Source organism: Betta splendens, chromosome 5 (assembly GCF_900634795.4).
Source record: "Betta splendens chromosome 5, fBetSpl5.4, whole genome shotgun sequence".
Taxonomy (NCBI): Eukaryota; Metazoa; Chordata; class Actinopteri; order Anabantiformes; family Osphronemidae; genus Betta; species Betta splendens.
Window position 1 is genome coordinate 17,872,828 of NC_040885.2, and position 27,032 is coordinate 17,899,859.

The window sequence follows — 27,032 nt, forward strand, 5'->3', positions numbered from 1 at the left end:
GGCTGGCCTCAGCTTAACCCAGCCAATATTATTAGTCGAGTGGCGACTAGAATGTTACAGTATAATGTGCTTCAGGATTCTTCAGTGAAGCAGCAATGGGATCATAGTGAACTTTATTTGAATTGTACATCAACACTGCAAAAATATAGCATATGAACAAGTAAACTAACATTGTTTAAAAGTAGTGTTTGTGGTATTTGTATTAATGGGAGAACTCTACAGTACCTTCAGGCTCTGCAGTTTAAACAAGTTTTACTCCTACAAGCTGCCAAAGCCTACAGCCAATACTGTTGTAGACATTTTGAGGTTTATGATAGTTGAGGCATAGGTAGAGTAATGTTGAATCACCAAAAGATTTGTTTACATGTTAAAGAACACAGAGTACTAATAAGTGAAAATGTTGCAGGGTCAAAATACGCCTGGATGAATGATTATTCCCACATCTCTGTGCTGCTTGAAGACATTTGTTTGAATGTTCACCCTATTATCTGCATAATGCATATACCCATCTCAAACAACTCAATAAAAACTCCTCTGCTCACCAAGCTTTTTCAAATGTGAATTAAACCATGCAAACACAGCAACTTCACAGAATAGTATATTGTGCAGTAGGCACAACTGCCACATGTGGCTACTGTCAGCATCCAGTTACGCGCAGGTCAAGAAGCATTATTAATTATCTGTTCAAAAGCTTTTCAGCAGTACTTAGTTCAACGCCGTCCTTTAACTTACGTCTAACCCTTAACACTGAAAGCTTAACGGATGTATCACACGTGTGAGTTTACAACTAGAATCTGTTTCCATGTTCGTTTTTATGAAAGGAGGCTGTAGAAGTATTGGAGCTGAGAAAGTGGAACATGAAGGTGCTGAGGTTGTAAATGTTGGGTCTGTGGTTGCACATCATGGAATTCCTTCCGTGTCTTTTCATTTTACTGTGTATGATGCAGGAATTCCTTCCATTTTAGAACTTTAACATTTAACAGAGGGAGACATATGTATTTGATTTTGAACTCTCAATGTGTTCTGTCACCTTCACACCAGTTTAAAGTGGGCTAGGAGACAGCACACTGCAGATTTCCAGATCTGAGAGGGTGTATTGGGGCCAAAGGAGGAGAAAATTCACTTTATGCATCTCATAAGGGTTCAGTCCAAGGATATGACAGGATAAGAGGTTCCCATCAGGCAAATTACATCAGCACCTGTGTTTAAATTTAAAATCAGTAGTTTTTATGTTTAACCTTTGTGAGACTGTGAGAGTTTTGAGGGGAAATTCATTCACTTTTCGCATGTTAAAATCAAACATTTTGGAGCTCATGTGTTTCACAAGGGCCAAAGTTTTGTTTTAGTTTTTGGCTTTGTGCAGACTCCGGACAGTTTTCTGGGGCTTTAAGACCACACTGGAGGAGGCGCGTACACAGGAAAAGGCAGTTGGTGAGATTTTCTGGGGGTCAATGTAGTTGTTTTCCAGCCTCAGTGCCACCATAGTGGAGTCCCCACTGTGGTGTGGGTCACAGATGCTTTCGTCAGGGATACTCCTGGAAGAAACACCGTCAGAAGTTAATAATCGCAGTTACTGTAGATGCAGTTTTGTTATTTGTAGCTCTTGGACTGCAACTAACACAACTAACAAAGATTTTTTTTTGTTTACAAAATGTCTAGAGCCGTTATTTGACTGTTGCATATAGTTTTTGGAATCAAGGCTTTAAAACCTTTCATTCTTATATTCAGTTCGATTTTATCAAACTGGTCGTCACTAAATACTCATAGTGGAGTTATGATAATGTGAAAAACCATTGGAGGATATCTGTTTATTTTATTTTATATGAATATTACTGTACCTGTTGCCTAGATGTCATTCATTTACATATGAATTAAGTAATGTAATACTGAATAATGAAAACTATGGTTTTAGTTTGCTCTGTACCACATTTATAAAAATCAGTATTTGTTTGAAGGCTGATTAAATCCTACCACCTAGAGTGTCCAAGCACCACTCTGGACAGTTTGTGCCATGCATGGACCTGTGAGTGCACACCAGGTGGAAACATGAATCAACATATTTTGTTTCTTGTTGTCTAGACAACTCTCCATCCTGCGATTCTCAGCTTTTATATTGTTTAGCAGGCTGTGACGAGTGAGTCACTTGTATAGTCAGGCTTTGGCTTTTTGTGGAGTATTTGTTTATCTTGCAGGACTGGCATTGGATGTTCTTCCTTGGGGTCTGTCACATGGGGTCAATATGTACGTTTTTGTTGCTGTTTGTTTTTTTTGTTTTTTTTATTATGGTGGTTTAATACCTGATCATGTTGTTGTCGAGTCTGAGAAAGTGTAGGTTGTTCATCTCGTTGATGCCAGATGGAACAACAATCAGCTGGTTATGATCTAGACAGAGCTCCACCATGGAGTTATACGAGCCGAAGAATGACTCCGGTTCGATTCCCTCCCCATCTACTTTGTTGTACGAAAGGTAAAGGTACTCCAACCCAGGAGCCATGTGCGCAAAGACATAACCTGTGGGAATTGAGATGCAGAAAACAAAGTGTAAGGCAACAACCAATAACTTAAATTGATTTAATATTTCAATACATTATTTATATTTTGAATTGACTTAAGATCATACTTAATCTTCTGCATAAGTTTGTAATTTTCAGAAACATGTCGAACCTTGTTAGTGTCACGCTTCTTTAATAAAGATGTTGAACAAAGACAATTCATGTTCACAGCAAAATTATTGACAGGGGAATCAGCTACAGTCTCTTATAGTACAGTAAAATGGTTTGTCTTGGTATACCACATAGGTAGATTATAGGGTATCATGATCTGTTAAACCCCTGTCATCGGCATTGTGTCATGTTTTAGGTAATTGGTCAGTTTGATTCATTCTACCTACCAGGTATTCTCTCAATTTTATTTCCCACCAGAACTAAGTGAACCAGAGATCTAGGTAGGTAGGATGGAACCAGGTAAAGGTGGTTATATGAAAGGTCAATGGACTCCAGATTTCTGCAGGGAAGCAGGGTAGAATGAATTAGACAGACAATGGGAATGAGAGACTTTGACGAATGGGAGGAAAGTAGAATTAACAGGATAGCAGGCTAACCCATGGTTGATCCAGGCCATCGGTGCAATCCTGGTCTCCTCCAGTCGGTTGTGTCGTAGAGAAACCACGTTCAGATTACTGGTTTTATTAAAAACTGTCTCAGAAATTTCTTCAATCACATTGTTCTCCAAGTGCAGCTCCTGAACAACAAACACAGAGACACAATGTGTTTGTCCTCATTAGAGTCAGAAAGGAAAGGAAATAGGCTCATGGGGTTACTCTAATTCTGTGTCACCGTCATGATTGTCTCTGGTTGTTTACTGGCAGTAATGAATTCAATGTGAAAAGCATTAGTGGGAATTTTACAAGTTTGTGTTTGCTGAGTCTTTTTTGTTCAGTGATCTTGGCGAACAGTCTGTGGTTTCTTGGAGGCTGTTTCAAGTTGAAAATTCATAATGGACCTAAAAACTAAATTTATATCTTTGTACCTGCTGTTCTTCCCTACTAGATGTAATCCGCAAACCTAAACAAAATCTTTATGTCAGCTAAAGGTGCATGAGTGCAGTGAAACTCACCAGTGTGTTAACATGATTGCGATTTAAGGTGGATTTATAACAGCAGCACATTATTGGTGTTCTACAGTTTTGTGGTTAACCAGAAGCCATAATTACATGTTACGTAGACTGGTTTCCCACTGGTAGAATCAGTGTTTATTGAGTGGAGTCTTAAACATCAGAGCCAAAAAATTGTGATGCCTCAGCAAAAGTGAAGCATAAAGTAATTTAACTGGGGACCTGAGATAAAGTGACTCAAATTTAAATCTGTCTTAGCTGATTTAAAAAGCAGCTGAAAGCACCATTGGTGCTTTTTAAGAGATGGCTGTATAAGCGTACCAACAGTGAAGGAGGAAGACCCTGTGGGATGGTGCGGAAGTAGTTTCTGCCCAGCCTGAGGTAAGAGAGCTGCTTGAGTGGAGCAAAGGCCAGAGGATCTAGGTTGCCCTCACTCAGAAGGTTTCCTTCCAGTTCCAGAATCACCAGGTTGCTCAAATCTATGTAAAAAACATAAATAAATGTAGGCGTTAACAAAAAAGGCTACACCATAGTGGAATGCTGTGTAAGGAATGTGCATGAAAAACAACAATGCACCTGAGAGTTGTTAGTGAGTTACATAACACAATTATCCTTCATTTAGTTAAGAGCCTAGTTATGGCTTGAAGACAGCACCTCAACTCCACACATGGTCCCATTTAAGCTGTTTTAATGCAACAGAACCATGGGCTTTTCTAGAAGGCAGCTGCAGGAGCTGTGCGGTATATGCAGCCACACATGGCAGTGACACTGAGCCTGAATGCTGCAAATATTACCCAACCAGCTCCCTGGGACTAAACTCAAAGTAATTTCCAATTTAGCCCATGTGTGAAATCACCAGGTACATTATTTGTCCTGAAAGTGTTGGCAGTGCCTCCGGTGCTCTCCTTCAGCAGAGCAGGGTTGTATAACACAGCATTTCCAGCTATGACTGGCTCTGCTTCAGTCATTCCTGAAGTCTGCTTTTGTGTTACATCAGGCCTCCTGCACTTCACAGGAGGCCTGGGACGAAAAGTGTCTGACACAATTTCCTGTTATGTCTTGTGTGTGAAAGAGCAGTTCATATATGAAAAGGGCTTTAGTTGTTGTCTCCATAAGCTTCTAAAATATAAATGGAGACTCTGTAGTGAACTGCCCTGGCAGTGCGTTAAAGACTTTAATGGTTCTGGAAAATGGAATAAAGCTATCAACAATCCGCTGTAGGTGGTCTCAGGACATTTTTGCGGGAATGTTAGTTATTTTAGGTTTGTGATAAGTTGTCGGTGTAACATCTGTAGATAATGTAGGTGCATTATGGGATGCAGGGCAGTACCAAGGAAGCTGTTTTCATCGATCCCCCTGAGTGTGTTCTCATTGATCTTCAGCTCCTGCAGGGTGGGAGGGAGGTCAGAGGGCACGGTGTCTAGAAGGTTCCCGTCCAAGTACAGGCGTGTCAGCATCTTCAAACCCTGACAAAGCACAGAATGCTTCAACTTTTGCTGCTCTCAGTTAATATGCAAAGCTTAAAGTAAGATTGGTCTATTAGAGGCAGCTGCCTCTGAGATCAGCATTGGCATTATATCTTTCACCTTTGGAGAAATACTGGAGCGTTTGAGGAAACTTTTATGTTAAGTAGCTGCCGTGTTTCTCTTACCTTAAAGACTTTGGCATCAATGCCAGCAGAGCTTAGCTTGTTTTTCTTGAGGTTGATCCATTCCAGGTTGGGGATGCCATTGAAGGCTCCTGCTGGAATGCTGCTGATGTTGTTGCCTGGGTGTGAGTGCTCAAGTTAACACTGAGAGCTAGACACAGACTTCAGATAATGATTAATGGTTCTTGGCCAAATCTGGAGTTTGTCTGGTTTGTCTGTCTACTTTGCTCAGACAAAAATTAATTCTGACACAAATTGTGTCAAAGTGTGACACACAGTGTGTATTTGTGTCAGAATCTTGTGCTAAAACTTTCAGTAACGTTACTTCTCGTAGAACATGTGCTTTGATACTGATTCAGATGTTAAAGCGTGACTGAGTAGGGCTAAAGCTAAAGCAGGGCCTTTAAGCTCTAGCTTCAGTCTTGTTGTGTTACTCACCCTCCAGACTGAGAGATTTGAGTTCAGGGATGGACAGAGCAGGGAAGTGGGTAAGTTTGGCATTTTCACACGTCACAGTGACATCTGAGATGTCACAGCCTGGAGGGAGGCCTCCTCTGTCCCCACCCACAGCCCCTCTGTCATCCTCTTCATCATCATCATCCCCCTCCTCCATCTCCCCCTCCACCTCCTTCAGCTCATCCTTTGTTACAACCGGAGGTTGTGGGATTGGAATGAGCAGGAGGTCTGGGTCTTCTGGTGTTTCAGGTTCTTTTGGGAGCATCTTAAACACATCTCCTCTCAGCCACACCTCCTCTTCCTCTACCTCCTCCTGTCGCTCTTTTTCTTTCTCTACCAAAGCTAGTAATTCTTCCCTCAGTATCTCTTCTTGCTTCCTTCTTTCCTCTTCTAGCTCCCTCTCCCTCTCCATTGCTTCTTTCTCTGCTTTCTGTCTTCTGTCTTCCTCATCCTGCTTCCTCTTCTTCTCCTGCTCCTCTATTTGCCGCCTCCACTCCTCCTCCTCTTTCTCAACTTGGAGCCTCAGTTCCTCTTCTTCCTCTCGCCTTCTCTTCTCTACTATCTTCCTCTGTTTCTCTGCCTGCTCCTTCCTCTGCTTCCTCCTCTTCCTCCTAGCCTCATCCTTCTTCCTTAGGCGCTCCTCCTCCTCACGGTGCTCTTCTTCCTCCCTCCAGAGGATTTGCTGGATCTCCTTCTGGGTTAGGGGCATTGAAGGCTCACTGGGATCGCTGGGAACTGGGGAGTCACCAGAAATGTCAAGGCTGAGGTCAGGGTCTAGCGTGGGTGCAGCCACAGTTTGGGGTTGTGGGGCAGCCATTTAGGATGCAGGAGGTGGGTGAGCGGGAAGGAAAATATGAAAGTGTGGAAAGAAGGAAGAGAAAGTATTGATAGGATATGGAAAGTAAGGAGGACAAAGGAGCAAGAGGAAACAAAAGAAAGAAGACTAACAGAATTGAGTATTACAGAATGAAGATGGAGGTTGGTGAGGAAAGACAGAACAGATGATAGTTGGACACACAGAGACAGCTATGTGTTAGTGTCTACACAGATCACAGCTTATACATAGTTTATTCACCATGTATACAGCTACTACTGTCGGCTTAATGCTGTATTCATCTACCTAAAACTATAGGTGATAGACAAAATGACCCCTCTATAAATGACTGTTAATAATAATGAGCAGGGGATAATTTACTGTCAGTTCAATGAATGCAGCCTTTTATAGGCTGTATACTGTACATATATCCTGTAGGAAAGGAAAAAAAATTGCCTGAACATTCTTACACAAACAACTAATCTCTTGTGCCCTGTCGTACATCAAATTTAAACTTCGATTGTTCTGTTTGACTGACTAATAGTTTACAGTATATGTGTCTGTCTTTTACACCCTGGTCTCCCATGGGAAATTTCCACCACAAACTATAGACCTGTGCACACATTTTACCAAATCACCTTTAACGCATTTTGTTATACAGTCGTTACTTTCAGACAGTTAGACCTTGTCCAGTTTTTGGTTTGAGGACATTGAATTGACAGTAAAGTGAAGCCAATCTTAAACATGTTGAAACATGTTAAACATTAAAACATCCACAACGTGTGTGTTCAGTACTTAAAAATGTGCTAATCACATTTTCAAAGCCATGATGGAAAAGGATAGACATGCTAAGGCTTCAGAGATGGAAACTGCAGCTTAAACTCATGTAACACATAATAACCATTACATAAGGATTACATAATTAAATGTCATTCCTCACATGTGGTTTGACCAGAAAAGTCCTAGTGCTCCTGCTTTCAACGTCATCTGTATACTTACTTACTTTGAGCACCAGACTCTTACCGTAATTATTTAGTGCAAGGTTTTTCTTCTACCTTAAAATCTAAAAGGTTCTGTTGTGTTTGTAACCTCTAGAAGCACTGCTCATCTCTGTCGCCTTTAGATGTTGCACCATGACGTGGCCACATGTTGTGTTTCTACCTGGCTCCGTGCAGACGGGGCAGCACTCCCCAGGAGGGGTGATGGCGAAGGGGCAGTGCTTTGTGGGACAGATGATCTCATCACAAACAACACGCCCTTCTGTACACAGACAAGTCACACAGGGCTCTGGGGACCAGACGGCCTGGTCGAACATGGCCAGACCCTGGTACACACACTGGCCCTGCTTACCTGCAACAACACACACGGTCCAGTCAGTGCAGGGGTTTAGTAGGAAGCAAACAGGGGTGACCAATCTACTGATCTAATCATCTTTGTCGGCTCAGGAGTGTCAAACAAATCATGTACCTACATTTTTTTATAGTTGGTCTCTTGTGATGTACAACTACAGAACCAGTTGTCAGTGACTTGATTGACCCGCATGCTTAGTCCAATATGCCAGCCTCGATTGTCCTCAGCAGCACCAGGGACCACTGCAGTAATTGTTGTGTGTGTCTAGTCAAATCTAAAGCCTGTACTTTATCATCAGAACCAGACAAAGCAGTGATTTGTAGCGTTTCCACTCCTCCCTCTGCATTAGCTTTAGCTTTCAACATCATACCTGAACCAGGCAAAGTTGTGACTGGCAGTGAGTCAGTATGAAAGACTGCAAACCACTATGATGCAGCAGGAAGAGGCCTTTTGTGTATATTTTAAGTGTGTCCTGTCTGTCATCTGGCCTTTGTAATGGTATGCTTTTTGTCAAGTCTATAGGAACACAGGTAGTTAAGAGGCTCAGGTTCTTTATCCTAAATACTGTCTCTAAATGATCTCTAGCCTTTTTACTGTGGCAGTGACAGTCACCCTGTCATCTCTACTGAAGCCCACATACTTTAGAGCTTTTCTCCTTAACATATTGTCCTGCTACTAAAGTATATTCTCGTTATTGTCTTGTAAATTGCAGGGCTTTGTATAAAAACAGACATCCTAAGTCTATTATTCTGAAGTGTTTGCTTTGTGTATTGTATGTGTTATAAGAACATAAACAGCAAATATATATGTGGTTATCTGTGGTTTGAACAATTTACGTACAATGTCAGTAAGACGTGACCCTGTCTATGTTGCTTTTACTGTTTTGAACAGAGGACATGGATTTGAACTTGGAGTCTTGGTCCCCTGTGATTCTCAGGGCTTATTTTCTGACAAGCTTTTTCGCCACACATGTTTTCCCTTCTGTTCGTAATGGAATGTGATGATTTGTCATTATGTTATTGAGCCGTTTTATTATGAGAACAGAACTCCTCACAGTCAAGCTGAACTTGTACATTCTGTCTAATTAAGAGGTTTATATTCTTATAAAGATTATTTTACTGCATCAAGCCTTTATTAACTAGTGCTGTAATGAACCACTTAAAGGTTGAGAATGAAAACTATTCTCGAGCACTGCCATTAGCTTCACATAAACTTTGCCTACTAACCACTTAAATCTGCATAAATGTTTGGCCTTGTTACTTGCCAAAATATAGAGAATTGGGTTTCCCTGACAAACTAATGGGAGTTTTTTCTTGAGCCCATTGTTGCACCTGTGATCATCCACCTCTACAAATCTTCATCCAATAAGGATCTGACTCATGAGACTTCAGTTAGTTTCTGGTCTCACTGACCTTGGATCACGTTGTAGCTGGACTGCGGTTCGTCAAGGTTCTTGTAGGATTTTATGAGCACAGCATTGTCATGGATTTCTCTGTGCTCCAGTGGGACACCGGGATCAACATCTAGTCCAGGTCTAGAACGTCCTGCTCTTGCTTGCCTGTGACCTGCAACCAGTTTCCATAGCAACATTTACTTAAGGCATACATACAAAAGTATCCAGACTACTAGATTTCACATCAAACTAATAATAACTCATCTGATGTTTTTGATAGAGGTGTTTCAGGTCTAAACTCATTTATTAGCATGTTTGTCCAAAATCCTGTAATTCTAAGTACAATTATTAAAAGCAACGGAAATGTGCTCCTGAAGGTCTGTGGTGATGATCCAAACCCCTCTCAGGGTTTTGATCCAACACAAATGTTACTAGTAATGACCGTAAACTACTGCAGCAGAGTTCTCTCTTTGTGCTAAGCTGGGCTAAATGTGCATTCAATTACCTCTCCACTTCATGCTCAGAGATGACTGCACAGTGAAACTCGTCCTACCTCTTTTCCTCTTTCCTTGCCGTGTCTCTGCGTCCTTGCTGTGACGTGTGGCCTGGGCAACGGGGACGGTCAGGTCCACCATCAGCCATAAAGTGACCAGCAGCAGCCACCACCTCATCCCTGCAAATAGAAGTCCAAACACAAGCAAGCTTTCAGTTTTGGTACAGTACATACCCAATATAAAAGTAGATTTATATCCAAAATAGCTGTATTTCTTCAGTTTCATTTGAACAAAATAAATGTAAACACAAAGCAGATGTATTTCCTGATAACCATGATTGGAAATTTTGTCTAGAGATCCCTATAATTTAACACATGAATTACAAAATCCTAGTTTTAGGAAAGACTAATGATCTTTGTTAAAGCTCTGTTCCCTTACTCCAGGATCGCTGTAGAAACCAGCAGCTACAGCAGCCTGAACCGAACAGACACACATTTCCTTTCCACCCCCTAAAACAGAAAACAGACAAGATTTTACCTGCAGCAGCTTTTCAGAAAAAAGACCTGTCAGTGCTGCTGCTGCTCCTCATATAGATGCCTGCTGTGGGGCTAATGGTTGTCTCCCTCCGTATGTGTGTGTGTGTGTGTGTGTGGGTTTAATGACTAGCCTATGCACTGCAGTCCTCTCATTATTAAAGTGGAGATCTGACGCAAACACACGCCTGCACACACACCTTATAGTTTGCCTTCTGTCTGATTCCGCTTCTGAATGGAGACCATTGAGCCCCATTCTTTGTATCAGCCTCAATAATAGTAATAAATGTGCTGCATGTGTGTCTTGGTGCTTGATGAGAGCTGCTGGTCATGTGGATCGTGTTTGTTGGGACGGTGCCCAGACAAGCCTGAGTGTCCAGAGACACATTTGCCTTTGGTTTTCTACAGGATTGAAACATGTCATGGTTCATTTAATGATGCTGATTTCACATCTTAGCCAGAATTACTTTAAACTGATCATTATCATAAAGCATGTGTTTGAAATGTATTTGTTGTGTTAGTTTTGAAGTAGATTTAAATGTAGCAAAGTAAAACTATAGGTTTATGACTTGGTTGAAGAGACAGACTCCACAATGAGATCAGGACTGCTTGTTTTGAGGTTCCAGCACTCTTTTATGAAGAAAGGCTTTAAAAAATGGCGGAAACACAGTTTTAGATTTGAAACACATGAAGTGTCCCTCAGCGTACTATTCCTGAAGCTGACCAGTGACTTCATGACTAAAGGACAGAGGTGCTGAGGGCAATTAATTGCTGCCGACGTTAAAGGTCACTCTTGTTATAAGCTGTTTCAGTGATTTACTCGAGGCCACCCACTCACGTTCTTTATAACTCCTGGCTGTTTGTTGCTTTGCATGATGTCAGACCTTGTAGTACAGTAAGAATGTTTCCCTCATCCATGATGTCCATCCAGGCTCTGTCAGACCCAACTTGCATATTAAGTTTGCAGCTCCACAGACTGGAGGTCTGAAGACACAGCCCTCAGATCCTCCCACCGCACCAATAGAAAACCAAACTGTGTTCACCACCACGCAAACACAGAGAATGAGCCTCATGTGCTGAGACAGAGGAAAGAAAACAGGAGGGAGGGGAGAGACCTGGAAAATATTCAGCAGTTCAGTTCTTGGATGAGCAGGCTCAGATGGAGGAACCTCAGCAGAAACGGCGAAGGACAAAAATAACCTTGAAACTGTTGAAGCTTAATGAAAGCCAGGCAGAGATTTAGCTCTTTGTGCTCTGCTCTTTGCGTCCTTCTGTATTTTACCTAAAAACTGGACTCAATGTTACTTACTGCCTTTTATTACTATTGTGTTTGAAATGGTTTGGAGGCGACATTGGCGACAGTGTTTTTTTCTTAAAGTGTGATGTTTTTTCAGATGTTTGTTTTGCTTCTCAGTAATTTATTTTGAAGTGCTTTACTTCAGTTTAATATGTAACTGAAAGTTTGATTGATGATTGAATGTAGCTCTGTAATTGTGGGATTAGTTTCAAATTACAGGCTTTCATTTTAGTTGCCTGCAACTACTAATTACTTGGTTTTTAATAAGTCCTATAAAGTGGCCATCACGGTGCCCATCACCCAGTGTCATTGACTCCTTTCTAGAGTGTGAACTGACTCTGAGGAACCCTATAGACCAAGAGTCCAGCTGACAAACCGACATGAACTCTGTTCTACACCTCTGAGACAAGAGACAACGCCGGCAGCAGAGTTAGGTCCCCGATGCAAAAAACATCCAGGTTAAAAAGCAGATTAGTCAGGTCAGAAGATGCAGGCGTCATGTATGTTCATGTAGATCTGTATGTAGACTGTTTACAAATCACAGACAGATGGACAGACAGCAAGAGGGGGAGGAGCTAAAGCCGGACAGACAGACATTAACTCTACATTACCGGCAGTCTGAAGGTGGATGCAGGACTTGAGGCCAAAGTCTCCAATCTTCTTTTCTCCTCCTCTGATTCTGCAGGAGCTCCAGGAAAGAGGTGTGTTTGTTGCTGTGTGAGGATACTGTAAGAGTGTGTGTCTGTTTCCCAGCGGGTCTCAAAGCCTGAAGCAGCTGTGTAGAGCAGAGCAGGCTAATAGAGCTGTGAAGCAACGCCAGGATCTGAACTGCAGCTGAGACAAGAAGAGTGAGAGAGAGAGTGAATACTAAGCAGACAGAGGGAGAGACAGGTCTCACATCTGTCTTCCCGTCTGGACGACGACACTGCCAACATGCTGCAGGATGAAAGTGAAGACAACAAAGAGGGAACAGACCTTGAGTATCCACATGTTTAATGGTGAGAAGAACAGAAACGTCTACAGACAAAACAGATTTATTAAGACGGGCTCCAACATGAAAGCTGTTAGTTCAGCCGTAAAAATAAAAGGGAAGTCAGCAAACGGCTCGCAGGTCAGAGGTCACACAGCACCAAACGTCCCTCTGCAGTCAGATGTAGAAAAGTGTGTGCGTGCGTGCGTGCGTGCGTGCGTGCGTGCGTGCGTGCGTGCGTGCGTGTTCCAGCACAGACCAACATCAGGAATTGAACCCAGCTTCAGCTCTTCTCAATCATCTCTTCACCGTCAAAGTAAATAAAAAGAAATAAATATAAAAGTAAAAATCATACGTAAAAAAAACTGAAGTAGACCTTCAGAATGTTTATATGTCGTAGACCTTCAGAATGTTTAAATGTCGTAGAGCTGAAGCTAAAAGCTGGTCTCACCCTCTAATCACAGAATGACCTTTACATGAATCTGCCCCATCAGCACAATTTTAGGTTCATGTAATTCTAATTAGCTTCCATCACTGCTGGGTTTATCCACATTGATGATATCTGTGCTGACATGTGGACTATTTCCTTCTCTGTCGCTGCATCTGCAGCAGGTGAGTCTGTCTCGACTTGTCTGCGTCGCTGGAACAGATCTGATTTCATGTCAGCTTTGTGTAAAACTTTTACCCACAGTTTAATACTAACTGTGAAAGTGTAACAGCTGTTCAGAAGGAGCTGCCTGATCATTAAATCTCTGCTTACAAACACTAAACATGCTTCAGGTTTAGGAAGTTACACTGTGTTTCAGTGTTTTACTCTGTAAAAGGTTCACACATGGGTCAGACCTTTTCAGACTGGGATGGAGTTGAACCTCAGTATGTGAGTGTCTTCATTCTAGAAAATGGCAAAAAATGACACAAGTACAAACATACACACACACACACAGAGCTGCGGTAGATGCATCTCAGCTGGTAAATCAATGGAATACCTGCCTGTGGCTGAGCGAGGGTTAATATCCTGTCAGATAATGCAAAGAATGATATGATCAAGTTTCTCCTCACAATCAACGTCGTCATTGAAGTCATCGTGTCTGAGCACAGCTGGATCTGTTCCCTCAGGTTGTGGCAATTTCTTAAAGGCATTTTACTTTAAGATCCCACTGATCCCACTCTCAAAATGTTTCTGAATGAGCTGATATTAGTGTTTAAAATGTGCTTATTCAATGCTCTCCGTGTTCAACCTTGCGTATTTTATTTGAATGAGCACAGATGTTATTAAACAGGTGATGGCGCCCCCTGCAGGCCAACACGAGGCACTGCGTCATAACAACTGGTGATTCGGCCACATCTGACATAGGGTTCTTTTTGCGTTACACTGCTTACACTTGGTTCGAATTGAAGATTAAAATGTTCACATTATTTTACTTTAATCGTGTCCGTTTTTTTTAAACCGTAATCATCCTCATGAAAGAATGATTCTTTCCAATAGGACATTTGATCCATGTCAGACTTTCCCTCTTTTCGTCTGTTGTAGAAGAAGTATCCATCTGTCGTCTCTCTGCCTGGAGGCTGCAGGTCAGAGGTCATGACCGTAAACCATCCAAAGCTTCCTGGGTAAATAACCCTCTGAAAAGATTATATATAAAACATCTGATTTAGATGCATAAGATCAGGTTAACTACCTGAACTTCCTAATGCTCCAGCTGGACATAAAGCTGTATAAATCCATGAATGTGGGCTGTACAGTATAAATGCATTTACATGCCCTCCCACTGTTTGTTTATAGCTGCATTGTGTTCATTCACTGGTCAGTGGAGGTTTCTAGAGAGGGTCAAGTCACCCCAAACATCGACCTGCTGACAAAGATCCCCGAGAGAGGTGAGTTCATCTCCCTGAGCACTACAGAGAACAACGTTATTAATTTATGATAATGATCTGATCTTTTGTGCTTAAATGTTTTATTCTAATACTTGTATACAGTGTATTACTACTTTGACTTATTAAAAGCTACTTCGCCCACCGCAGCGCTGCAGCTGTTTCCCTCAGAGGCTGTAGGGTGCGCTGCTGAGGCCTTCCATAGTCTGCTGAGGATCCTGGGACCTGAAGCTGCCATGGAGTCTGTCATCAGAGCAGTCAGCCTCTCACAGGACGCTTAGCTCACATCGAATGCAAAGGGCCTGTTTGTACAGAAACTTACTTCTTGTGTAAATGTTTTGGATGTTTTGAAACTTTAACACAGTGAACACACAGCTGGAGTTTGGGGCTGTAGTCTCTTAGAAATCTTTATTCAATAGAGCACAACTGTGGCGGCTGTAACAGCAGAGCTCAAGATCAGAACCTACAAAAATAAATAATTTAAATACAAAATGCCAGACAGTAATGTCGCCTTTGTATTTCAAATAGTTTCCTTCTGTCACCTATTTACACACTCGGTTATTATAAATCTGTAGTATCACAGTGCTGTGATGCTCCTGCAGGCTGATCCTCAGGCAGCAGGTGGAGGCAGAGGCAGAGGCATCTGACTAATCAGATCCAATGTGGGTGAGGACCTGATCTAGACAATGTTTAAACTATTGTCATTATTGATGTAATCAGTCTGTGTCAATGAACGCATAAAAACAATCTGAATGAGCGGTTGCAGCATCTGCAGGGAGTTTACATGAAGAGCTAAACAATGTGTTTCTACCTGGGAAACGGAACATGTTTACTTTTTTAATCAGATTTTGTGTATTGACTTCTTGTAGATGTGTCCAGACCTCGACTGTGTGATTCATGACGATGCTCCACCCTGCTGCCTGTTGATTCTTCATTTAAACAGTGTGAACAATCAGTGATGGTTTCAGTTCCTTACAGTCCACTCTCCAACCGCCTCCAACTCAGAGAGGAAGCCAGCAACGGAAGCAGTCTGTTTGGTTCTGGGCACCTTCAGTCTTCAGACTGAAATCAATCTCTGGTGTAGTTAACTAATGACCACTAGTCAGGAGTGTGAAGGGGCCTCTGAGGTTTTAGTGTAGTGTGATTTGCTGTCGGGCTGATGGAGGTTGGAAGATGGACTGTTTACAGAGCAACTGAAGTCAAGTGTTGCCAGTTTGTCTGGATTTTCTGTGAGCAGATGGTGAGCTCATCAGGAGAGTTTGTGCACACCTGTGAAGACTTGGGTCTGCACTCCAGGTGATGTCACCATCCTCAAACCTCCTGATGCTCCTGAACATGTTGAGCTTCAATTGATTTCATCAGGAGTTTGAGGTACTGAGAATTCATGGCTGCCTGCAAAGCTGATCTGATTTCAGTCTAATCAGGCCTAAATCTGTTAAGACTCCCCTCAGCAGTGAATGCAGCCTGTAACAATGTTTCCACACAGCCCACCTTATCCTCTCAGAACATTTAGGCACATGGACAACACACCTTAAACACACAAGAAGCCACTTAAGACACAAAAAACAGCAGAGCAGCAACACAACGCAAACCGAGACAAGACTTAATTTTCAACGCTAAATCCAAATTAAAATTGACTCGATTTCTCCAACACAGAAGCCAAAATAGTCTCTGTTCTGCTTCCACTCAGTCAGTCATGTCACCAAAACAACGTCTCAAAAAAACATGGACAAACACGTGAGAAGAGCACCTGCACACATGCAGAAAATCACAACCATCGCACCTCAGCACGACGACCCTAACTCTTGTTTCCTGTATGCAGCTTTAGCTTTAGGATCAGACCTGTTGCCACAACAAACGCATCAGTCTGGTTACAAGACTTAAGATAAGGTTCACCAATCACCTAAACTAATAGTCAACTTTCCATATAAACACTGAAACAAGGTTTGCTTGCTTTTAACACTTGGGCGTGCGATAGCTGTCGGCTTTCCCATTGAGTAATGGTTAGGTTACCTGCCATGTTTTATGTATCCAACACAATGAAAGCTGAGAAAGGAAGCTAACTCTGGACCACTGCCTTGTTTTAAACAGTGGCAGACATTTTTGCACAGAAACAACACTTCATTAAAAATGATTTTTAAGCAATCTCTTAATGGCCAAGACAACCAGTAAGAATGAACAGAATGGTTGTGCCTCTGATCAGCTGGTTATGGTTTGTGAACCTATCATTTAAATCCAAAAGCTGTGATAATGCAAATTCACCACCGGACTGTAGCATGATACAGAGCCCCACAACCTCCCACAAGCTCTAGAGTCAGTAACAAACTGATAGTTTAGTGACCTCCTGGTCTGAGGTGATCATAGACCTATGTCAGCTTGGCATCTCGACTTTCAGTTTGAGGCAACAGCAACGTCAATTTCAGGTGCGCCCAGCTCTGATTGGACATTCACATTGGGTGGAAGAGCAAAGTGCAGTCCTCTCTCTCAGCAGCTGTGAAGATATCCTGGAGTGGTGGCAGAGAGCTCTTTGGCAGGGCTCCACCAGTCCTCAGGTAGCAGGAGACAATCTTCTGGTCCAGACGCAGCTGGGACGGGATGCTCTCAAACGGCTTTGGGTCCAGATCCAAGATGGACACGGAGTAGGAGAAGGCAGGAGTTCTGGAGGAAATCAAGTCCCTCAGCCACCTCTGACTGGGAGGACGGAGGAAACAGGAGGAGGTTACTGGACCGGAAGAACCCAATCAGCAGAGCTACCGACTTTGAACCCAGTACATGCTGCTCTCACTACCTGTTACTGACATGTAATTAACGGATCAACAGAAAATTCAGCAAGTGCAAATAAATTGTTTGTCAAGTTTTAGCAGCTGTGAATATGCTTTTCACGTCAAGGTACAACATCAGGGTAAAATGAGACCTTGTTAAACACATCAGTACGGCTCAGCTGCTGCTGTCACTAAACTCTTACCCTTCATCATCCTCCCCTTCACTCCTGGGCACCAGTGCAACCATAATGGAGCAGTCCTTGGCCGTCATGGCAACGCGGTACTGATGGACCTGAAGTCAAAGCATCGTTACATAGTGCAAGTTATTAATTAGGGCAGAACAGACTTGGTCTAAAGCGCAGCTGAACAGTGACTCAGTCAAACACAGACTCTACAGGATTAGGGTTTTTCAGCTCAGTTTCCGTGCTGATGGTTTCACCAGTGTTGGTCTGTTGGTCTCACCTTGGCAGCAGCGTAGTCCACAGAACCATCGTCCTCACTTGGACATTTCTGCAGCTTCTCCAGAAAGGCCTCGTTGTACGGCCCATCGATCTGAAGACGGGACCTGAGAGGCAGGAATAAGAGGTGGTGCACATTAACCTCATTTATCAGATCCAGCCACAGCTTTCCTCCAGTGCTCCGTCACATGTACCTCTCCTTGGGGAAGTCATGCAGGTATTGTTCCACTCTGCGGTACAGAGGGTAGAGTCCTTCTATGTCTAGTGTGTCCAACATCTGTGTTTGGAGGATTCTGAACAAAACCCCTTCACTGGGTAAACCCTGGGAGCCTGCAGAGAGCAGAGACAGGTGTTCAGAGGGAGCAGGATTCTGGTCCGCGGCCAAAACAAGAACAGTCGCTTTCATTTACAGCACTGTGCTGAAAATACAAATGTTCCATTCAAATGAGATACTTCTGAAGGAGGCAGCAGCACAACAGCAACCTTTGTAGAAGAGGAAGGAACATCTGGTCCACTCCTACTGTACTGTGTGTGGTACTCTAGTGAGAGTTGTGGCTTGGCACAGGAATCGGTGGATGAAGAGGCGTTTTGCATGTGTCAGTCTATGTAAATGTGCGTTCAGGCTTCCAGTCTGTGGTTCCAGGTGATGAGCAAAACCCCTTTTAAGGTTTTGAGTGGTAGTAAGTAAATGAACAAGAGGCGCAAATGTTTAGCCTTGGTTCACAGTTTAAAGAAGCAGACTCCATTGGTGGATGCGAGCGTTTGGTTCTGACCGTGGCGGATTCTCTCCCTGTTAAAGGCGCTGGCTTCACAGAAGCTCCGTCCTTCTCCGCGTCTGTCCGCCCCCACGCCTCCGCCGCCCATCAGGGCGTTCACCAACACCTACAGACAGAGACGTTCAGCCGGACCTGGGAACGCGCGTTCAGTGTGTGAGCGGAGCGAGGCTGTACCTGGATGAAGTCGTGCAGCACGGCTTTGTTGCTCACGTGGCCGTTGATCCGGTTGTTTCCATGCAGTAGATAGGGTCTAAGATGGTGCAGCAGAGAGTTCAGGTCCACGGAGTCATCGCTGCCCTCTTTACTGCTGTAAACACACTGACCCCCCTAAAAAGCACCAACACAGCCATCATCAGCCTTTGTGCTGTTCATTTCTAACATAGGGGAAAATGCCACAGTTCCAGTTCAGTGTTAAAAGGTCATCTGAGCTCTAACTGCACCTGGTTCCTTTGTTGTCACTGCCCTCTGAGACCCATTACTGCCCCAGGCTTCAGACACACAGGTGGAGAGGCCGTCTTTGTCAGCGGCTCCTCCTCACCCTCATGTGAACAGATTGTCACCTTTACCCAGTAAGCGCTTGTGTGAAGTCAATAAATTGTCGCGGTGGAAAAAGGCCCATATAGAGACAGCCCAAGTTTCAACACTGGTCTCGTTTCCGCTGGCCTGCGATTGGTCAGACCTGAGCATCGTTCTGTTATTAGTTTGCTTGCGTAAACGCACGCCTACCAGTTTAGGTGTGAGGAGATACCTGAGTAACGTTCACCAGCTGATTCATAAAACCGCTGCGTGCCTCCGCCCCAGTCGCAACGACGACCAACCAAAGATTAGAGCACAGCGTTCTGAGCACACCTTTGCCCTTCACGTTCAGGTTAAAGGTCAGTGAGCTGCTGGCGTGGAAACATTTACATAAGCGGTTTCCACTGCAGGGATCTACTGACCCATTAACAGCACTGGTCTCAGGTTCTGCCTCTGTTTCCACTGTCCCACACCCACTTTGATGACAAATACCAGACGGTAATATTTAGCAGTTCTCTCACGGCTGGATCTGGCTCTTAGGAGAAGTTCCTATAGTGGAAACGGTTCCACATCAAACCTCAGCAGTCTGGGTCCGTTTGCTCATTTCCAGCATTGCAGCTATTTTAGTTTAAAAGTCGTGTTTCCGATCATAAAACAAAGGTTTCTACAAAATCTTTTATGATTTTTACTCAATTCAGAAGGTTAGAGCAGCAAAGCCTCAGTAGAGTTCACACAGGACAGATTCTCTAGATTTTACTTGTCATCACTTGAATGTGCTGTTGTACAAAGGATGATATTAAAAACATTAAGATTACTGTGACAGGTTGAGCCTCACCTTGAAGATTTTGAAGTTGTTCTGAGGTTCTTCTATTAAGTGTCTGATGGCGAAGTGCATTCTCTGTCTGTTCCTGAAAGACACGAGAGGAACCACCGGTTGGAGCAAAGCTGCTTTATTCTCAGTGGTAATGTAATGTGTGGTCTTGTCTGTCTCTCTACAGTAAACACTTCTCCAGACTAGCTTCATCAGATGCGTAGGATTACAAAAACACTCAGATTTTGTTTTTACTGACCAACTTTTTCCATCTTGTAAATATAAGCACAAAGCGTCTCCACTTTATGAGGGACTTTTCCCAACACAAACTGCCCAGATTTTAGGGCTGTGACCATCTACATCATATATTGTGAATCAGAGCATAATAGGACGTGGGTGGAGAGCGCCGCTAAACTGAGCGTGACACAAGTTACTGCATGAGAAACAGCCCCGCTTGGGAGTGTCCAGGTCCAAACTCAAGTCAGAGTACAAACAGGCTTGAAGTCAGCAGAATGTCGTTTAGTCAGAAATACTTGTTTTCGGCCGATTTCAACAACACAAATCACACCATCCGACCTCTGTGCTGGTGGAGTGAGAGAGCGCTGATGCAGAGGCATGTATTGGAATTTTAAACAGACATGCTGCCATGTGTTGAGCCAAGTCGGTGTGTATCCAAAGCTTTTATCCAGCCTGAACAGAACTGCAACAATTAGTATTCTCAGTGTATTCTCACTCATTCTACTGCAAATATAAAGGAAGGTGATGTAACACTGTGGTAAACATCCGTCTGCATGTTTGTGCAGCATCGTACTAAATTTGCCTACATTTACAGAGTAGTTGAACTAGTTGATCAGTGAAAACACACCAGATACAGATAAAGGTTTAGGCAGATAAAAAGTCCTGTCTGTCGGTTTTAAAATGTGCCTTACCCTGAGAACAAGTCCAGAGGACAGTACAAGCTGCGTCTCTTCCATTTCCCACTGGCAACCTGAGACACAAACAAGTTTAACCAAACCATTCTTTAAATTCTCCACCTGCCAGAGCAGCAACATCAGCAGGAGGTGGTCAGCAAAACAGAGTTCAGTAAAGACAGGATCAGGTTCGGTTCAGACCCGCCCAGCACCAACAGGCAGGGTCAAACTGGGACCGACCTGTAGCTGCAGTCATTTGTATCTGTAGCCGCTCTAATCCGTGTGCCCACACTGTAAAGGTGCTCCACTTCTGCTTTATGCTGTACATTCTTGTCTGTGCTTGCTCTGTTTGAACATGTAACTGATCTACAGTCTCTACTGTATTTGGGTCTTGTGGTCGGTTACCTTGTAGTGTTGGTGCATGCAGAAGCGGCACACTTTGGTCTTGATGTCCTTGCTGACGTGTTTGGAGGACGGCAGAAAGCCACATTTAGGCTGAAACCACGAGATACATCAAGTCAGCTGATTAACACGTACTCGCCGTGTTTTGTTTTAGCTCTGTTCTGTGTGACAGTGGCCGCATTCACAAAGATTTATATAGTTCTCATGACAGAAAATAGTTTACAGAAGTACAAGTAAATATATTAACCGAGCTGGAAGTAAAATCTGATTTTATTGCAGTCAACTTAAAGCAAACAGAGGTCGCATTTCCCTCCTAAGGCGGTGCCAGTACCCCATGGAGTCCGTTAGCACTCACGGAGCGCGTACCTTGATCTCGATGCAGAGTGGGGCGGTGTGCGTTGGCTGAGGGAGCGCTGGAGAGGTCAGGTTGGGCAGGCACAGAGCACAGCCGCTGTAGATGTCCATCACCTTATCGCAGCGCCACGCTGACAAACACAGATGCAGCGGTAGCAAATTAAGAGCTGGAAGCGCGTTAATGAGGCTCTGTTGCTGCAGAACTGCTCATTTGAACATCTGTTACCTGGTCTTTGATGTTGTACTTTGATTGACAGCTGTCGTACAAACTCGAGCGGCAGCTTGACCACTTCCTGTAGAGAAGTAAGAGCAGGCACTTTAGCCCAGTTTGTGTATCTACAGTCTGTTACTGTCTGCGCGTACGGCCACTTTATTATGGGAACTCCTTTAGAACTGTTCTGCTTGTAATGGGTTAATTATTAGACACCAATAGTAATTCAGATTATGTGAGTTACACATCTGCACACACCAGACCTCATGCTGGGAGCCTGACTGGGAGCTTTTGTGTTGTGGCCACGTATAATTTCATCTGTAAAATCCACATTCAAGCTTCATCTGAAATTAGGCCCCATCTGACCAGGAGAGTGTTGCTGTGCTAAAACCCTCCGGGCGTCCAAACACTGCTGCCCATTGTTTTGGGGAATTTCTGCAAAAAGCTTCCAGCTCTGCCGGGACAATGTGAACGGGTGATCTTTCTTATTCGTGTTTACAGATCCTCATTTGTCCAATTGCCTTGAAACAGATACTTTAACTTCAACATTGATTCTTTCAAAACCCTCCATCCACTGAACTCAACAAACAGTCCTAAAAACTGTAGAAGCAAAAGGCAAAAGTCCTCGTGATCGGAGCATGATTTCTCCCGAGTCACAGGAATCTGACTTTATTTTTCCTACTCCACAAACAGAAAACAACCTTTTGGGAAACAGACACTAAGTAGCTGCAGCCACCACAGACAGAGCAATCAGCATCCTCCAATCTAATCGACTCTCTTCAGTTCGATAAGGGTTCCACTGAACTTCTCAGTAGATATTTAAGCTTTACATAAATTTCCCAACCAAACCCATTGAGAAGCTGCTGGTTGGCAGGTGCGCATAGAAAGCAGCTCATACATTCATTTCTAAAAGGAAATCCCCTGATTTTGACCAAGTTTGGGGGATTCACAGGTTAATGCTGAAAGCTCCATTAGCTATTATCAAAGATGAGGACACACTGTGACTAACTCAATACGGACCGTTGACATGTTATCATCGATCACAGACAAGTAGCACCATATTTAACACCTGGAGGTTCTGGACAGAGCTAAAACATAAAACAAAGCCAACAAAGTAAAATAACACTTAACTAAGAAACAAATATACAAAAAGCACAAAGTGAATGATGTTTTTTTTACCCCACTGTGGATGAACTTCTGTCCCAGGAACCTGCTCATCACATTAGAGCTGAAGTCGACAATGTTCTGAATCTGCCTGAAGGCTTGTTCTGCTGTCTGGAGAATCAACACACAAAAAGACACACACTCACACTTATACCTGGGGGGGTTTCAGTTCCCGAAACAAGACTTACAGTAACTGAAGGTAATGCAAGCCGTCCGGTCTAACCGAGGGGAGGCGCTGACATTTAGTTTCTCCCTCAGGACTGCAACCGTTACCAAAATAATAATTATAATTATTATTGTTACCACTTTAATGATCACTCTTGGGTGTTAGAGAGGAACTGGGGCACATATTATACATGATGGACTCCATGTAAATGTAAATGAATGCCTGGACGCGCACGTAAAATCAGACTCTGGTATGAAGGCGGTTTTCATTGATACATAAAAAAAACTGGAGACTTTAAATGACAACAAAAGTACAATTAACAATAACATTTTCAGGGACTCTGAAAACGTGCATTTCATGTGTAACATTTAAAAACATGATGCTAAAGAGCAGTTGAACACAGTAACTGTATGGGCCGCGTGTAGGTGCTCCAGCCAGACTTGTTAAAGCTTGTGTTTCTCTACAGACTGACCCGTCGTTCAGAACCTCACCTGAAGCAGGTAGAGATGGAAAGAACACAGGAAGGTCTGCAGGACCACAGTAACAGCGTGTGGCACCAAATACACAAAGTACCTGTGCGTGGTTTTTAAAAGTCTGAACAACAGGCATGTTTCTTATCCTGAATGATTTTCCTACTCAAACTGTATTTTTGCCTCATAAATATTTATTTTAGTAACGTATTGCACAGTAATTAGCTGTTTGCTTGTTGAGAAAGTGTCGAGGTGAGGTTTTTAGAAAAAGTCTGAGCAGTCAGTTTTCTTAGTGATTAATAGATGTTTTCATGAGGAAAACCGGTTTAACCAGAGCCTAAGCTCTACGTTTTCCATGGAAACGCCCTGAGCAGCCGTGACGTTCATTTGGTTTGGCATTGTGTTATGATTTTTATGATTTATGATTTTTTTGTAGTTTACCGTGTGGTTATCTCTCGACTGCTGCTGGTTGCTCATGCTAATTTGGGATTAGATAACCGGAGGTCAGAGTCATATTTCTAGCTTCAGTTCTCTGGTGTTCACTCAGCTTTAAGTGTATGTCTGTTTTTAAGTAAGGTTAAAAAAGCAAATTAAGTATTTAAATGAATGTGGCTGAAGTTGTGACTCGGATAAATCCTTATTCATGTACAACAAATTCTTGACCTGCCAGAAACTCCTCCATTAGTGCAAAAAGCAGTGGGAAACAAACTAGGTTCAAATATAATTACGAACGACCACTTTGGGACTAGAATGTGTTAGCGTGCGTCTATCTTTAGCTCATCCTTCCAGTAGAATGTTTCTCGACTTTGAAAAAGGAAGATGTGATTTACAAGCATATTTTCACTACAAAATGTGAACCTTCTCATACTTTATATCATGTTCAGATGCCAGATGTTGCAGACAGGGGTCATATTTACCTGTGGAGGGTTTTCTGAGTCTTCCGCTGGGTACTTGAGCAGACGTAAAACTCTGGATAACTGCAAATAACAAGAGACAAAAAGCTTGTTTCAGATACGTGAATCTACGTGGCTGCCAGTCCAAGTTCAGGAACTGAAAAGTACTTTATGGTTTCTGCACAGACTAACAGGAACAGAAAAATCCTTCTTGAAACCTGAGACCAGTCAGGTGAAAAACACAGTCATTTTGTGAATAATAGATTTTAACTGTCACTGTGCACAACAATCATCAACCAATTCTCTCTAACTGCCTTTTTTTTTAAAGGGTCACAGTGGTGCTGGAGCCCATCCCAGCAGTCACTGGGCAGAGGGACATTTCCCAAGGAACAGCAGTAGTAAGTGTAATTCTGTCAGTACTGGGCACATTAAGGAAAAGGACCTTCATATACAGTGTGTTCAGAAAATGATTTTCACAGCGCTATAACATGTGGGATGTACGTGCTCACAGGAAACCAGGCTGCTCAGAGGAGTCAGGATACAGAGGAAACAGGGCTTTTACAAGTATTGTGGTAGTGATTGGTGCATCAACTTACTTTTTGAAACTATATAAACATACCATGTCCACTGATGCAGCTGGAATCTGCTCCTTAAAAGTTATTAAAGGCTTTAAGTAAAGTCAGACTTCGAATTCCTTTGAATAAGAGGATTTAACTTTACATGTAGAGATAATATGTATATCAGCTTTTTTATTCTGCCACTGCACAAGCTTCTGTTTAAAATACGGATCATAAACCTGGCTACTACTTTACTCTATAAGAAAACTACCTGTGAAAAAAGAAATATCACTATGTAAAAACTCAAGCATATTATTATTATTACAGTTATTAGGTCCAGTGATACTGATCCCTTTATTATGCTTCTTGACGTTGGAAATGAATAATCATGACTATTTAATTCTTGGTCTATCAGGTAATGAGTTAACCGAAAACAAACTATTTTCATGGTTAATCTAAGTAATTAAGTGTCTTAAATGTTATAAATATTTTTTCTTTGCCTTAATTACTGACGAGAAGCCGTTAATACTTCATTTCAATAGCATCATGATGGACATTTCTTACCACATCAGAGCTACATGCTTAAATAACGAAGTAAAAAGATCCATATGAAGGTGTTAAAGCCTCAGTATTACAGACAAACAGGTGACATCTGAAGCAGAAGCAGCTTAAAGGAGTGAGACATTTTACTTTTGCAGGAGAAAGGAGAAGTTAAAGGACACACACAGACTCCTCAATACACACCTATGGGAAGCTAAGTTCACGGACTTACCCAGTCTAGTTCCTGTAGCTATATTTAATATAAATGACATTACCCCACTGCGAAACCAACATGTGCTTATTACAATGTAAATAAACAACATGGTTAGAAAGTCAGACTATGTTGACTGTGATGTCATAACCTGCTGATTTAACCATTGCTCAACGACAACGTGATCACCCCAGTCCCGTGAAGGGCACTTTTCCACGCCAATGACAGAGATCGGTGAACGCACCTCCTGAAGTCTGTAAACGCGGATTCAGCACCAAAACAATTACCTCGTCACTCAGACAATTGGGCCTATAGCCCACCAAAAGCCTGGTCCTGTAACCCAGCGGCCCGTAAACCATGTTTCTGCAGCCAGACCCGAGATGAAGAATCTGGGAGCCGCTAACTTCTGCCCGTTCCATCAGCCTTTAACGTTTGTGACTATTTCCGTCAGTCCGTGACACTACGTGGACGTGAATGTGTGTGTAGTTTCTTATCACGTGTTTATCGGCGATGCTTCTAAGTAACAATCTTTACATTTAGTTTGCTAATTTGAGCAAACCGGATTAGCTAGCAAACACTGGCTAACGGAAACGTCCATAACATCCAGGCAGTTGACATCTCCCCGTCCGCTTCAGTCTCACGCCCCACGTTTTTACTACACGGTGACAATATGCAACAGGAACGAGCTGAAATGTTTGAGGTTGTAAAACCGGCGCGTGCCCTAAAGCCTCTCTTACTCCCCCAACTCGCGTTAGCTTCGTGCTAGCATAGCGCGCTCACCTGGACGTGTGAGACCACCAGACTCTTGTTTCCTTCTCCGTGGTACTTCCAGTCGTTTTCGTCCATTTTGTCCACTTCCATCACACCAGCGACGACAGACTGAGCTCCTGATAACAACCACGGAGTCAGACACGACACAGCCACATGCAAGTGCTCCGCCTGGAATTACTGGCTGCTTCTAGCAGTAATTCAGACGTGGTTCAAGACCGACTGACTCTGATACTGACCGGCCCCGGAAGTCAGCCACCTACCAAAATACTATTTCCTGGACGACACTTCAAATTAAAAGTCCTATATTGTAAATAAAGGTGCCCCAAGTGCTTCTGATAAGTAACTGCGCGTTACTGCTTTGTTACTAACAAGTAATATCAAAATTATCTTTTGGTAAATAATCAATAGTTTTACTTCTACCTCAACATGTGTATTAATGAAAATGTTATTAATGATCCTATACTAAAACGACAGCACAAACACCTACATTGGCAGAAAGGACAACTTACTACTAACATCACATATTCACTACTTCCACTTCACTAAAACAGCTTAAAATCATTTCTTGACTAACTTCATTTTTTTGTTTTTCTTTAACAACCTGGATCTAGCATCCACTA

General features: G+C 42.8%; 3 protein-coding genes across 11 annotated transcripts in view; 1 reads left to right on the forward strand and 2 right to left on the reverse strand.

The window, feature by feature from the left end:
- The window catches only part of cenpp (centromere protein P), a 49,760-nt gene extending 35,029 nt beyond the window's left edge, over window positions 1–14,731 (forward strand). For all 5 annotated transcript variants that reach the window (XM_029150465.3, XM_029150469.3, XM_029150467.3 and 2 more), the window contains 3 exons: window positions 14,099–14,178; window positions 14,351–14,442; window positions 14,590–14,731. In XM_029150465.3, the coding sequence (XP_029006298.1) occupies window positions 14,099–14,178; window positions 14,351–14,442; window positions 14,590–14,720 (303 nt within the window). In that variant the 3' untranslated portion in view covers window positions 14,721–14,731. The remainder of the gene's footprint in view (window positions 1–14,098; window positions 14,179–14,350; window positions 14,443–14,589) is intronic.
- Window positions 97–13,126, reverse strand: ecm2 (extracellular matrix protein 2, female organ and adipocyte specific). 5 transcript variants are annotated; one of them, XM_029150350.3, is made up of 12 exons: window positions 12,209–13,126; window positions 9,827–9,946; window positions 9,293–9,445; window positions 7,692–7,880; window positions 5,699–6,451; window positions 5,264–5,379; window positions 4,943–5,078; window positions 3,934–4,091; window positions 3,101–3,240; window positions 2,891–3,003; window positions 2,298–2,511; window positions 97–1,535 (listed from the first exon to the last, which is right to left on the reverse strand). In XM_029150350.3, the coding sequence occupies exons 2-12, from the start codon at window positions 9,942–9,944 to the stop codon at window positions 1,343–1,345; spliced, it is 2,283 nt and encodes a 760-aa protein (XP_029006183.1). In that variant the 5' UTR covers window positions 9,945–9,946; window positions 12,209–13,126; the 3' UTR covers window positions 97–1,342. The 5 variants fall into 5 exon arrangements, with proteins under 5 accessions (XP_029006183.1, XP_029006181.1, XP_055365325.1 ...); XM_029150348.3 differs by having other exon boundaries at window positions 5,699–6,490; window positions 12,209–13,125; XM_055509350.1 differs by lacking the exon at window positions 12,209–13,126 and adding an exon at window positions 10,206–10,371 and having other exon boundaries at window positions 5,699–6,490.
- Window positions 14,732–14,820: 89 nt separating the features above from the next.
- ippk (inositol 1,3,4,5,6-pentakisphosphate 2-kinase) lies at window positions 14,821–26,669 on the reverse strand. Its single transcript, XM_029150400.3, has 14 exons — window positions 26,422–26,669; window positions 24,358–24,417; window positions 22,820–22,915; window positions 21,656–21,722; window positions 21,442–21,560; window positions 21,079–21,168; window positions 20,692–20,750; window positions 19,787–19,859; window positions 18,610–18,762; window positions 18,433–18,541; window positions 17,854–17,989; window positions 17,664–17,766; window positions 17,405–17,493; window positions 14,821–17,130 (listed from the first exon to the last, which is right to left on the reverse strand). The coding sequence occupies exons 1-14, from the start codon at window positions 26,500–26,502 to the stop codon at window positions 16,887–16,889; spliced, it is 1,479 nt and encodes a 492-aa protein (XP_029006233.1). The 5' UTR covers window positions 26,503–26,669; the 3' UTR covers window positions 14,821–16,886.
- Between the last annotated feature and the right edge of the window lie 363 nt (window positions 26,670–27,032).

What these genes read in the sequence shown, in the direction of transcription:
- ippk (XM_029150400.3), bottom strand. Translation starts at nt 26,502, where the DNA reads ATGGAAGTGGACAAAATGGACGAAAACGACTGGAAGTACCACGGAGAA. An exon ending in AGTACAACATCAAAGACCAG is followed by an intron (nt 21,561 to 21,655) that starts GTAACAGATGTT and finishes TGTGTTTGTCAG; the next exon opens with CGTGGCGCTGCGATAAGGTG. An exon ending in GAAGGGGAGGATGATGAAGG is followed by an intron (nt 17,131 to 17,404) that starts GTAAGAGTTTAG and finishes CCGTCCTCCCAG; the next exon opens with TCAGAGGTGGCTGAGGGACT.
- ecm2 (XM_029150348.3), bottom strand. Translation starts at nt 9,944, where the DNA reads ATGAGGTGGTGGCTGCTGCTGGTCACTTTATGGCTGATGGTGGACCTG. An exon ending in GTCTTCCTCCTTCACTGTTG is followed by an intron (nt 3,241 to 3,933) that starts GTACGCTTATAC and finishes TTTGTTGTTCAG; the next exon opens with GAGCTGCACTTGGAGAACAA. An exon ending in ATGGCCTGGATCAACCATGG is followed by an intron (nt 3,004 to 3,100) that starts GTTAGCCTGCTA and finishes GCTTCCCTGCAG; the next exon opens with AAATCTGGAGTCCATTGACC.